At 47.8% G+C, this 13,911-nt stretch overlaps 1 protein-coding gene across 1 annotated transcript in view; it reads left to right on the forward strand.

Moving 5' to 3' along the window:
* Erich6b (glutamate rich 6B) overlaps positions 1-13,911 on the forward strand; it is a 61,586-nt gene that overhangs the window by 27,844 nt on the left and 19,831 nt on the right. The window contains exons 4-6 of the mRNA XM_087912237.1: positions 2,403-2,451; positions 4,472-4,644; positions 12,009-12,086. Coding sequence (XP_087768363.1) covers positions 2,403-2,451; positions 4,472-4,644; positions 12,009-12,086 — 300 coding nt within the window. The remainder of the gene's footprint in view (positions 1-2,402; positions 2,452-4,471; positions 4,645-12,008; positions 12,087-13,911) is intronic.

Genomic DNA, 13,911 nt, shown 5'->3' on the forward strand with positions numbered 1-13,911 from the left:
GGTCATCTGCAACATCTTGATGTGGATCTATGTAACATGAGGGGCCAGCTTGTTGGGGTTTATGTCCCGCCCGGTACCCCACAGCCAACAAGCCCCAAAGAAAATCACACAGAGATCTCCATAAGTTATAAAACTGATTGGCCAATTAGCTCAGGCTACTTTTTAGCTCTTTTAGCTTACATTAACCCATTGTTCTTATCTATGTTAGCCACATGGCTCAGTACCTTTCACAGCTGGGCAGGTCACATGTTGCTTCTTCAGTAGTCTGGGCTGGACTGTAGAGGGAGCTTCCTGCTTCCCAGAATACTCCTGTTCTCATCCGCCCCACTCTACTTCCTGTCTGGTTGACCCACCTATACTTCCTGCCTGGCCAATCAGCGTTTATTTAAAACATGATTGACAGAATACAGACAATTCTCCCACATCAGATCTAAATTGAGGACTAAACTATTTTTCTGGATCCAGCTTTGTTACCTTCAGCTTTTATCTTCACATCCTCCTGCATCTCATCAGACATAACATCGTGGATTCCAACTACCCTCACAGAAGTTGAGCTGCTGCATTGCAGTAATAACTGCCCTGTGGCTGGGAAAGCCTTCTCTGTGTGTCTCTACCATCAAGCTTCCTCTTGGGATCGAATATCCCTGCTGTCCAAATGCCAGGCGTAATGTTAATACTGAAAAATAGCAACTCGTGCTTTTCTTCTGCACAGTATGGATCAAGCATTCTTAGCACGTCCCCTCTGTGTGCTGGATCTTTGTAAATATCTGACTCGCTGGAGCAGGACAAATACAATGCTGTCAAGTGAATAGAACTGTGTATAAAGCACAGGCTTTGAAAATAAACAACCTGCTAGCAAAAAATCGAAAAAGCACTGAAACACTTGCAGGGGAAGGTTAGAACAGCTCTAATGCCCCGGGAAGAGCTTCTGAGCTATGTATGCAAACCCCAATACCACTCTAGATTATGTAAAACAGGTTGGGGGGGTTGAAAAGAGAATTCTTAGTTTTTTAAAAAGAATTTATATCAAGGGTTTTTAATGTAGACTATTCTTCAACTATCTTTAAGAAATAACTATTGGGGAACACAGTATTAAACAAGAATGCCATCCTGTCCCATAGCAGACATGCAGCAAATTGAATCGACCGATCAGATTTATTTTCTAAAGATACATACATACTCGCACACACACACACACACATACTTATTTTTAATAAAGTAATTGGCATTTAAAAAAAAACCTTAGAAAGAACATCTGAACTACCATCGCTCCTTCTGATTGGCTACTAGGGGTTAGAGGTGGGTCACTAACTTCAAGCAGATTGAGGGGCCCTATCTAGGCCCAGCAGGAAAGAGAACTATTATCAGCTAGTAATGCCTGCCCCTGAATCAGGTGGTAAAGATGAAGTATGAATGCCATTTGTTTATTAGTGGCAGACTGACATCAAGAAGGTTTTTCTTTCTTAGTGGCGTGACTTCTTAGGCCTGGATGACAGCCCTGTCCCACTTATGAGTTACATGAACTTGGACAAGTCCCCTAATCTCTTGTCTTGGTTGGTTTCTTCTCTTGGGGAATAACAATAGCCTCCCTTACAGGATGCATCAGACACACAGTATTCTGAGACAATGTGAAAGTTAGCCATAATCATATTTTATGCTAGTCCCCTGCCACTGACTTATGTGTGACTGATCTTCCAGGGCCACATTTTCCTGCTTTGTGAAATGGATATAGCCAAAAGACAAGGGATCATGAGGCAGGGCAAAAAGAATTGGGAGACGTCTACCCAGGGGCAAGTCACTGTCAGCAATGCCCCTGGACACCATGCCAGGCTCTGGCAATTCTTCATCACTTGAGTTAATGATGACTGTACTTGAAATTCTTGATGTCATATGGTTAAAGACAATCAGACTATTAAGTGACCCCAGTGGTTAAAATTCTGATATATTTCTTGAATCCCAGCACCCTGGAGGAAGAGGCGTGTGGGTGAATCTCTGAGTTTGAGTCTGGTCTACATAGTGAGCTCCAGAACAACCAGGGCTATGTTGAGAGACCCTGGATCCAAAAAGAAAAAAAAATATTCCTAAGCTTAAATATCCACGCCCCTGCTCCACCAGGCACCTTTGCTGCAGGGCCATCCTTTCATCCTGTGGCAGAGGGGCGCTGTGAATACCTACGATTATCAGAGCAAACCTGGATCCTTGTCTGCTTGACAGTTTAAACATCCTAATGTTTAAAGAGAACCATTAAGAGAGAGAACGCTGAGGTGAGACAGAAGCAGAACATTTCTATAACCCAAGTCATCTCGTCCTCACCCTTGGGGACTTAACAAGATATGTTTAATGTAAAGAAAAAAAATGCTGTGTCAGGACCAATAATTCCTTTCTGTTCTCTCCCCGTTTAGAACTCAAGGCAGTTGGTGCAGCAGCAGGCCAGTCCAGTCTTAAAGCAAGGTAATAATCTTTTGCATAAGCCAGGTGAAAAACTCCTTTTCAAAGATGGAGAGAAGTGGAGCAGGTCCCTGAGGAAGGACATTGAGTAAGGAGCTCCTGGAAGTCACCACAGAGCCCACTTGTGCCACAGAGCTCACAGGGGAGGGTTCCAAAGTTGAGCGTCTGAATGCCCAGGATGTCCAGCAATGACAGGACAGGACCTTCTGAGTTTGGATCAAAGTCTAGATCAGGAACAGGTACGAACCAGAGACAGGCGGTAACTAAGGTAATCAGCAAAAGGCTGATAGGCAATGCTCTCCCTGGATAGAAGAGCGGACGGCCAAGGAGAAGTTGCAAGCTATACAGAGGAAGAATCAGCTTGAGCATATTCCCAAGTCTTACTTGAAGAGTGGCTGAAATACTGCAACAGAGGCCGGCACGCCCCAAATGATGAAAACAGAAATGTCTATGGAATAAGCACGTTCTCCTATGTGCCCAGCTCTACCCAAGTGTCCTGGCATGCTATCCTTGTCTTTTGTCATATACCCTGTAATCCCCCCACGAGTGTGCTTACAGAGGCCGGAATGGGCGGTCACCTTCTCCACTGATGAGCTGAATGGACATGAGATTATGAAAACTCACAAGCCCTTTGTGGTGGGGGGCGGTGAGAAGTTGGGGTGAAATCCCTGCTTTACCACAAGTTATAGCTCAGAGCAGCAGGCTGATCCTGACAAGGGAGCCCCCCATTTCTGTTCCGCACTGACCCCTCTGGTCTATATTCCACACCTCTAGGGCCCAGGCAGGGTGGATCTTATGAGACAACACACACACCCCACAGGCCATACACAAACACACCCACAAGGAGTGGCTTGTCAAAGGCACCTCTCCTTCACTTGTTTTGGGAATCGGCTGCAAAGGGGACAGACAGACTGCCTGTCAAGTCTGTCTCACAGCTCCAGCCAGCCAGGCAGGCAGGCACTACAGAGCACCTGCTTTGTCTCCTGGCAGTTGGGTCTTCACCTGGGAGCACTGGCCCAGATGAAGTACTCCACTCACAGGACCAGTTTGGCAAGTATGAAGGGTCTTCTTCCTTCTGATCCTCGCGGGCCACTAGGAAGATGCTTCGCAGGTCGAGAGCATGAGTCATGACCCCAGGTCATTAGGTTCCAAGAGCACAGACCCATCCCATCTTTACCCATATTCCATTGAGAAAATGTTCGATTTCTGGGACCCTACAGAGAACTCTGAGGACCAGAGATGCCTGTGCGGGGTGGGGGGGTGCTTAGGTATCCAGATGTCATTAGGACTGAGTCCCTCAGAGAAGTACCCTACAATTTCTTACCAGACATAGTCACCAATATTTATTGGACCTGTCTCTTTGGGCCTGTCTCTGCCAAGTAGGACAGTGGATATTAAATAATTTCCATGTGGACTCTCCCTTTGAACTTCAGTCTGGACCCAGGGAAAATCCAGATATTCCTGAGAAAGGACATAGCACATTAGAATCGTCCTTCTTGGCCCACAGCTGTGGGGAACCCACACCTTACCCCTTACCAGCCATCTCCCTCTCTAGAGCTTCAGACAGTAGTAAGCCACCTACGGGACACACCTCCATGCTTGATTTTAAACCCCTGGGAAACCGTGGCATGCTAGCCTAGTCTTTCGACATGTTATGACGTGTATTTCTGTGGGTTTCCCACTCCTAAAGCAACTGTGAGGCAGGAGGAGACTCTAAAGACAATAAGCAGGGTTCAGAACCAGGATTGACAGGGAATGTTCTAGAATATTCTGTTGTCAGTGAAGCCATCCACGGGTTTCAGTGAAACAGCAGCTGGCTACATGGAAGGGCACACAGGTCTATTCTCTGTGATCCATAAGCCGGGGCCTCCTCATCTTCTATACTCTGCCACCTGAAACTGGTAGAAGTCGATAGAAGACAAAGAGTAGCTACTGTCTTCCCGACCCCACGGGGCTATACACCTGGGATCCTAACCTGACTTCTGAGTGGAAATTAACCAACCCTTTTGCTTCCCTTTGACAGGAGCCCAGCTCCCAGTAAGGTTCAAGACATCAATCTTCTACCTACCACTTCTTCCATGTCTGACCATAGCTTGAAGTTCGCCACATCGTCTTACTACAGTTTGGCAGGAGCGGGTATCTCTCTGAGAGACAACAGCAGTCAGACGGAATGGCCCTACTATAAGAGCAAGATGGGTAAGGGAAGCTACACCCTACCAGAACCCCAGGGCCAGGTTCCTAGGCCTGAGATGGGAGGAATGGCCTTGAAGTGCACAGGCGCGCGCATGTGCGTGCAGGTGGCTGAGGCTTGAGTGCTGTCCTCTGTCCTTATAACATGACACAGTTCTACGTGATAAGATGCCAAGCCAGACATATTTGTGTAGAAAGTGAACCTCCCTGGCAGTCCTATCGCCCACCATTACACATCCCAGACCCTCTAGGAAGTATCTGCAAAGAGCTGATACAGGCACTGCCTCCGGCCTCCTCTTTGCCCCTGTCAATCTTCCTGTCCTTTGCCCTACAAGCCCAGGCAGCATTTCCCTCAGGGACAAAGGTGCTCCCTTCACAGGTTGCGCTCTGGTTCTTTGAGGCAATAGACCGTGTCCAGATAATTATATGGAGACTAGTCAACAGGGCGAAAGCCACCTCGGACTGTGTCTTGGAATGCAGTTGAGGCTAACGCTAACACAGACCAAACCATCATACAATAAAACACACAGAAGAGATTTCAGGGAGATGGCATCAATGGTCTCAGTTCTCTACCCAACTGAGGTCAAAGGTCCTACCCTCTGGGTCCTAGGGGTGAAAAGCTAAACAGCATCTCTTACCATTTTTAATCCTTAAAGTCCAGCCTTGGTAGGATCGACCCATGGCTGACTCACGGGGTTCCTTCCCATCTGTAACCAAGACAGCAGTAAATTGGATTCCCCGTTTCCTCATCTCCCTGCCTAACCCCTGTCTGCTAAATTTTGTGGCTCAAAGGTGACTAAACAAAATCAGAACCCATTCCAGAAATGGTGGGGACATAGAGGACAGGCCCACACCAGCCACTGGACGCTGGACGTGTTTCCCCAGGCTTAAGGGACTCATTTGGCCCACACATGGATTCTCACAGACTCCCTGAAAACAGGAACTGTGCATAGTTAGTGACCTCTGCAGGAGAACACCGAGCTTTGATCTAAATATGCACAAGCAAGACTCCAAAGGGACTTACCAACTTCCTACTTGTCAACACTAAGCCTGAAAGAATGTGGGAGAGATGGGGACAGAGAGACCGTGTGGGAAGGAAAGACCCAGGATCCGACCATACCATGTGGACACACACCAGAAAGGCCCTCTAAGACCCTTGTGCCTCCTTCACCCACAATGGTTTTAGTATGCATGCTTAACAGATACCGCTCTTGCGTCCGCATTTAGGAGGAAAGCATCATGCTCCTCTGCTCTGTGTGGGCATCTTTTGCAGCTGTGCCTCTTCCCACGGCTGAGTCCTTACAACCATCAGAGGCTGAGCGAACGTTTATGAAGAGCCAGGCATTCCACAGCAAATGTCTACAGGTCAAACACTAATGACATCAGCAGCCACGGGTGCAGACTGTTCGGCAGCCTCCGATAACGGCACACCCAAATTCCTACAGTTGCTCGGAAAGAGAGTCACGAACAAGTCCTCGGGCTGTGGACTCACATATGGTGCCCTGGTTTTAAATCGAAATATCCGAAGCGCTAACAAGGACTGGCAAAGGTCCACACCCACTGCAGAAGAAAGCAATTACCTCTCATGCTTCCTCTGCATTTCCAGTCCCTACAGGAAAAGGGACCGCAACCTGTTGACAGGACGGAACAGGCTTCTGTTGCACACTCTTGTCTTCCAATTCTGTCTCTCTCGGCATTCCAAACAGAATCACTTGCCATCCCTTTTCCGTGCTGCACAAGCAGAGGACATTGTCCCGGGTCTGTCTAAGCCTCTGGGATACCCTGAAACCGCACGGTACTACTGTTCTTATAAACCAGTCTGTATTTCCAATTCTGCTCCAACCCACCCCAGCCCCACGACCATGGAAATGGGTCTAGACATTTCTGAAGTGATAACTCTTTGTGGTTGCCTCCAAGCACCAGACGTTTGTGTATCAGCTCTATTTAGTTGGTCTCTTGTCTGTTCATTCCTAAGCAAACCTTAGGAAGAGGAAGCATCTCTGTTTTCCCAGTAGTCCTGGCAGCAGACAGAGACCGAAACACAAGGAAGAACAAGCAACTGCTGAAAATTCATGGGCATTTTCTTTTCCCTTCTGTCGGTGGATTGTAATCTTTCTGGAGGACTCTGATGGTAGCAGGTCCATGATTAAAAGGTCAACGGATGGAGCAAGTAGAACAGGGCACGGTGGGGAGATTTAGCATCTCTCAGGGCTTCGTGTCCCTGCCAAATACCAGGAGCACATTTATGTCCTAAAAGGCCAAGCTGGCTGAAGAAGGCTGCCCTCTCCAGGGGAAGTCTCTTAGGCCAGGGAAACAAGATCATGTGACCAAGCTAAGCCACGGAGGCAACTTCCAGAGGCAAGCCCATTGTTCCTCCTCCCACACCATCCTGTGAAACAATTTTGAATTACTTTCCATTCTCAGCTTCATCAGAGGTTGTGCACGGACTAAAGTCCCAAATGACACAGAGATGCCCACCAGTGGCATTCCAGGCTGGTTCCATGCTAGAGAGAGAGGCTAGTGAAAGAGCTGTGGCTTCTCCAAGGCAGACGTGTGAGGACACATAGGAACCGGAAGCACAGGTCCAGGACGGTGGGGGCGTGTAAAGTGGAGGAGAGACACACAGGAAGACACCCTGGGGAGAGAAAGACCCCTGATGCCATGGTACACTTCACTGAAGGTTGCTCCACAGTACAGGGGCAGATAAGGACCCGCTTTTTTGGAAGAAAACACTTTCCACTTAATGCAGAAACATAGCAACTGGCAGAAGCAGACCATAGGGTCGAGAGCTTGGGACTGAAAGCCGGCAGTGTAGGTGGAGGTGAGTCCAGGCACAACCCCAGTGTCCTCCACACCAGGCTCAGCAAAGATGCTTATTTCTAGCCCTTATCTGAACCCTTGCCTGAGACGACCTGAAGTCTGCATTCTTAACACAATCCCTGGAAGAGTTAGCAACACGAACAGGGAGAACTGAGGACCTTTTCATTCAACTCAGAATAAATCTCCTGGGGCCAAGGGTCTTGTGTGTGAGGAACTCTTTGTTATAAGATTGTCTGGAACACAAAGGGTCAGAAACAGTACCTTGTATGGCACAGATTTCACTCACAAAACTGTTCAGATAAATCCTTGAAACTTGTTCTCCAGAGGGTGGCAAGTCTGACATGGAAAGAATACTAAAAAGTAGAAAATGCCTCCCGGTCCAGAAGGGAGGACCAGAAAGATGTTTCCATCCCCGAGAGACTGTCTATCTAGACATCCTGCAGGTCGTCAACAAAGGAGACCAGAAATCTAAACAGTGAAGGTAACATCTGTGCTCGGAGAAATCGACTTAGCGCCTGGCACATAGCTGGCAACTGTACATTTGTTAAATGCTTTGGAGAATGTGACTGAACACCACCCCTCTCCCTGGTTTAAGATTAGGTTGTGCTGGTGAAAGAGCCCACCCTACTCCAAAGAAACAGAAGTATATGCAAAGGCACTGTGTTTGAAAATGCGGATGAGCAGGGGAGTGATTCTCTAAGCCACCTGGCAAGAGAGAGGTGGCCAGGGTTGAAAGGCTCCCCAGAGCGAGAACCAGTATGTGTTCGCACAGTGTGCCCTTTGATAGACATGAACTTGAATTCTGTTTTCAGGGCTGGAAATGAAATCCAATAACTTGATCATACTGGATGTGCTCCCCCTAAGTCACTTCCCTGGTCCCTAGTCCTGGATTCCAGAGAGTCACGTGCAGAGGTTAAAAAAACAAATGACGATGTTCCTAGACTTGAACAAACAAAAGTAAATGGTTCTGAACTTGAAGAATGTGGGCAGGCAACTGGATGGAGCTAGAAAACATCATGTTGAGTGAAGTCGCCCAGGCCCAGAAAGACAAATATCATATGTACTCACTCATCAGTGGCTTTTAGACATAAAGCAAAGAAGAAAAAGCCTACTAATCACAATCCCAGAGAATCTAAACAGCAATGAGGACCCTAAGAGAGACATGCGTAGATCAAATCTACATGGTAAGTAGAAAAAGACAAGATCTCCTGAGTAAATTGGGAGCATGAGGACCTTGGGAGACTGTTGAAGGGAAAGGGAGAAGAAGAGAGGGGAGCAGAGAAGAATGTAGAACTCAATAAAAACAATTAAAAAAAAATAATGTGGCCGGGGAAACTAAAACCCAGAAGAAGCATTCCTGTCAAATAATGACAATAATAATAAAATTAAAAACAGGAACTTATGTTGGCCTATCCCAATGTCTACCCCATCTGTGATCTGTTGGAGCACAGGGTAGGGGGATCAGTCCAGCAGACCCAGGGCTGCGAGATCTCCACAACAAAGGGCAGCAATGAGATGTCCAGGAAAAGAATCCCAGTGAGGGCCCAGCATCGTCAATGGTGTCACAGAGACCAGGGACCTCGAAGCAGACCAGTGATTCTTTGAGGTGAATGCCTGAGTGTAAAGATGTATGGAAAAAGGAGTTTACTGCGTGACTCACTGTGTCACTCTGCAGCTTCCATGACAAGAGTTTTCACTTCTTCCTTTTTTTTTCTTAAATTTTATTTTGTTTTATTACGGGGGGGGGGGGGCGGGTAGATGGGTAGATGCAGGCATGATGTGAAAGACACAAGGAATAAACAAAAAATTAAGAAAACAACAACGACAAAAAACAGGAGCTCTGCCTGTCTGTCTGTACACCATGTGTATGCAGTACCCACGGAAGTCAGAGGAGGGCACTGAACCCCTGGAAGAAGACAGACTGAAAGAGTAACCAGTGCTGTGGACCACTCTCCAGACCCAGGGGCTCTGTTAAAATGTAAACTAGACAACAAAGAAGGTTCTAACAGACCTGGCTACACTCCTCTGTGCTAGGGAATGGCAAAGTCAAGTTCCACATCCAGTCTTTCATTTTTACTTCACTGGGAAAGGAAATAAACTTCAGATTAGAAAAAGCACAACAAACCGAAAAAGAAGTGGCAGAAACCAAAGTTGTTCAAAAAGCCAGAAGAGAATGATCCCTGCCACCTTCCAATCTAAACAAAACAGCCCCTAAATATAGGGAGAACAAGAATGGCTCAACCATCTTTCTGGGATCTAAGGGACTTTAAGAAATTGAGGACATGAGCTCATGGCCAATTTAGAACAGATATTGAGAGTAAAATAGCCTCCACAAACCAGTACATAGCAGGGACAATCATTTAGCGTTGGTTGTCATTTTTTGACAAAATGGCCATTGGCAAATAACAATCCCACAGAGTTAAATGCCACCAGGCCTTTAACGCCCAAAGGCTTCTCAGTGTTTGGGGACAAGACAGAGCAAAGTGAGGTGGGCGCTAAAGCAAGACGATGACACGGTGACAGAGAACTGTTGAGGAATTCAAAGCGAGGGGGCTCTTCCCAGGGCACTCTTTGCAAATGTGGAAGGGATATTTCTATTTGTAGGTGACCCAAATTTGATAATATAATCATAGTCTAGATTTCAACAGACAGAAACATAGGCCAGGAGTGAGTTCAGAAAAATACACACTATTAATTTATATCAAATCCTGCTCTGTTAAATCCCCCAACAACACACTAGGGAGGTACGGGTGGAAAGATGTTAGTTCTCTCATTCAACCATATCCCAGTGAGTAAATGGGACAAGAAAAATTACCATAACCACGTGTAACTGGAGGCCCAGCCCAGGATGGTGTGTTCACTTTGAGGGAACACTACATTCTACAAGGGATAAAAGTGTATTAGCTAGGGCTCAGAGGAAAGCTGGGGTTAGGTGAACTTGGAGACACGGTAAGCCACAGAACTGTTGAAGCAAAGCAAAGTGTGCAGTCTGGAAGGTGGTAATTGCTGACAAGCGTTTGGTGGGACACTGCACAAAGATCCAGGGAAACTCCTTACTGTCGTCCCTGTAGAGCTGAGACAGACCTGCTCGAGGCAGAGGAAAGATAACCCCTGTCAATCAAGGCAACTCTGTGGTAGGATGCTTTGCTGGCTAGTTCCATATCAGCTTGACAGGGGCTAGAGTCATTTGTGAAATGGGAACCTCAGTGGAGGAAAAGCCTCTTTAAGATCAGGTCGTGGCCCAGACTATGGAATATTTTCTTAATCAGTGATCAGAGGCAGAGGGCCCAGACCATTGTGGGTGGTTCCATCCCTGAGCTGACGGTCCTGGATTCTTTAAGAAATCAGGCTGAGCAAACCATGAGGAACAAAGCAGTAAGCGGCACCCCTCCCTGGCCTCTGCATCTACTTCTGCCTCCGGGGTCCTGCTTGGTCTGAGTTCCTGTCATGACTTCCTTCAGTGGGCTCGAGTTATGTAAGCCAAAGAAACCCTTTCCTCCCCAAGTTGCTTTTGATCATGATGTTTCACCGTAGCAATAGTAACCCTAACCGAGACAGGTGTGTTTTCTGAACTTAGTGACCTTTGTTTATGGGGGTGTTGGGGCTCATGATAAAAACTAGTAGGTGCTGGCAGTGCGCAGGTCTGAGTCTCCCATCTAAACCCTGAGAGCCTAATGCAAACCCAACCCTCCCATAAATGATGGAGCTATGTGCTTTCTTTCCCTCGTGGGCCTGTTCCTCTTCTGTTGCACGGATGGAATGCAGAGTGTGAGTGTGTATGTGAGGGAGAAAAAGCGTGTGTGTGTGTGTGTGTGTGTGTGTGTGTGTGTGTGTGTGTGTAAGAGAGATTTGTGTGTTATATGCAAATGTGTGGGTAAGAGGGAGTGTGTATATGTATAAGAGTGTTTGTGTGTGTGTGTGAGAGAGAGAGACAGAGTGTGTGTTATGTGTGCATGTGTGGGTAAGGAGTGTGTGTGTATGTATCTGTGTGTACTTGAGTGCACACCTATTTAGGAATAGGAAGAAGACATAATAGCACAAAACCCAAAGGGAGCAGAAACGGGAGTGACATAGTGTGTTTAAAGTCTAAGGAAAAGGCAGTAGAGACAGTGCGAGCTCAGCAGGTCTGCGCTGGCTGGGGTTCCTTCCCTTTATGTTTCTCCCGTGGAGCTCGGAGCATGAGAAAAGCACAGAGGTTTCCTTGCTTTGGTGACAAGAATGCCCCACTGTGCATCCCCACAGCCTGGGAGCCACCTGGCTCTCTGATTCCCACAATAGGATTTAGACCTGTGAGGCCTCCACAGCCTCCACCCGTGTGAGCCCTGTGGTGATGATAAGGGATGGCCAGGGGAGCCCACCGATTTACTGCAGTCTTAAAGCAAGTCACCAAAGCAGTCAAGCAACTATACCCTGCAGCCTCCACCCTTCCCCTCCCTCAAGCAGCCCTTGGGTGCCAAGAACAGCCGTGTACAGACTCCGTGTGTACAACATGGACCCGTTGTGATGACCAAGCCTAAAGTCAGAATGACCACTCTCTCATCTTTTCACAGGAACACCTTTAAGATCAAGATCCATCCTAGATCAAGACTCCTCCTCTGTGCTAACACATAAGAAATCTGGTTTGGAAGGTAATGATTGTTGTGGCTCTAAGCGACTGTAGAAGTTACTAGCCCGGCCACAAGAAGGGTAAGAAGTGCAAAAGTAGCCTGACCCCTGCTGAGGAGTCCTTACTTAGGGCCCAGGGCCAAGGCGTCATCCCAGGAATAGAGCACCAAAGAAAGACACTGAATCCGAGGCAGGGGCATGGATGTTTTGAAAGGAGAGTCAGGTAGGAAGATAATGGTCATCATACATAGCTCATCCAATGCCATCTTTTGTTAACTGAGCAGGACATTGTGAAATGCATAAAAACCCTCTCCAAATTCTAATGAGAAAGAAGAACTAGGGACAAGGGGAAGGGGGCAATGCTTACAGAGTGTCCACTACAGGCCCCAGACCGCGGTGGGCCGAGCGCCTCTCTGCGTGTGCGATCTCACTCTCCATCACCTCCTCTTACCCCCCAGCTTAAGAGGTGATTTTTAAAATTGATTCCCTCGGGGATTAAAAGGTCCACACACGGCAGTAATAATCTCTCCGACTCTTTTCGACATGTGAGGCCAGTAAAACAGAGGAAGGTTAGAGTAAGAGTCCAACTTAACCTATCATTTAGGGATTCCTGCAGAGTGCTGTGGGCTGGGACGGCGGCCCCGGTGAGGGTGAGCGTTTCCCTTGCTAATGAAGCTTATGTCAAGTCCTGGAGGGGAGCCTGGGGACATGCTGGCCCTCAAGCCGCAAACCTCCTGCAGAAGGAGAATTAAGCAGAAGCTAAGACTCTGCAGAGGAAGGCAGAGTGGCCGTGTGGGAAAGGCCAGAAGTCTGTCTCCATCTCCAGAAGCCTTGGTGCAGGGAGGAGCCCCACATTTAAAGTGGGCCCCGGCTGTCACTGTGTCCCTGAGGTCATGGAAGCAGCTTTTCTGAGATGTGCTGTGTCCCCTCATAGACTGACCCAGTGCCACCTTGGTGGAGGAAAGACCTGGCACATCTACATATGAGTCCTTTGTTGCTTTCCGGGTTTATTAGCGAGGGCTAAGCTGACTCCCGTGAGAGACAAAGACAGGAGAAAATCCCAACCTGCACAGCATCCCTTCATCACTTAGCCTGAACGGTGACCCGGAGCCAGGCCCACCAGAAGACAGTTTAGAGACAAAACTGAAGGGAAAGGGTTGAGGCCTGCTGATCTGAAATATGTACCCGTGTCCTGTTCAACACCCATCCACACCTGGTAGCGTGTCCAACAAACTAGTTCAGACTCTCGATGATGCACCCCACCCGCCTCTCTGCAACTCCACATTTAAACTGTTAAATGAGGTTCTTCTCCATCTTTAGTCCGCGGCCACAGCTGTTTCGGAGGAATCTGTTCAAATGTTAATGTGAGACACAATTGTGTTGGAAACAGACTCCCGGGGGAGAGTTCTTCCCTAGTAGCGAGAGTCCTGTTTGAATACAGATTCCGAACGGCTAGGACTGGGAAGGCTGGCTTTCTAACGAGCTCTCTGCGTCTTCTGATGGTCTGCGGATCACAGTCTGGGTGGTCCGACTTTCAGACAGCTTGTAGATCTGTGTCACAGTGGCCCGTCCAGCCTAGCCCTTGCCTCACCTACTTAAGCCATCAAGAAGAGCGGAAGGGTGAAAACAGATCTAAGTTTCCTCTGGGTGTTCCTTAGTTCCTGGGGCAGGGCTGCCCATTGCTCAGAGCTGGCTCTGGGCTAGATGCTGATTTTTCTCCTCCCTCCCCTCATCCGCTGTCAAACAAAACCTTCAGCAACACACCAGAGGGGCCTTACTGGGGACCAGTGCAAGGACCTTGGCAATGGGGTTTTGTGATAGGAGAGAGAGATGGGGTTCAATTGAAAA

This window comes from Myodes glareolus, chromosome 12 (genome assembly GCF_982192425.1).
Source record: "Myodes glareolus chromosome 12, mMyoGla1.1, whole genome shotgun sequence".
NCBI lineage: Eukaryota > Metazoa > Chordata > Mammalia > Rodentia > Cricetidae > Myodes > Myodes glareolus.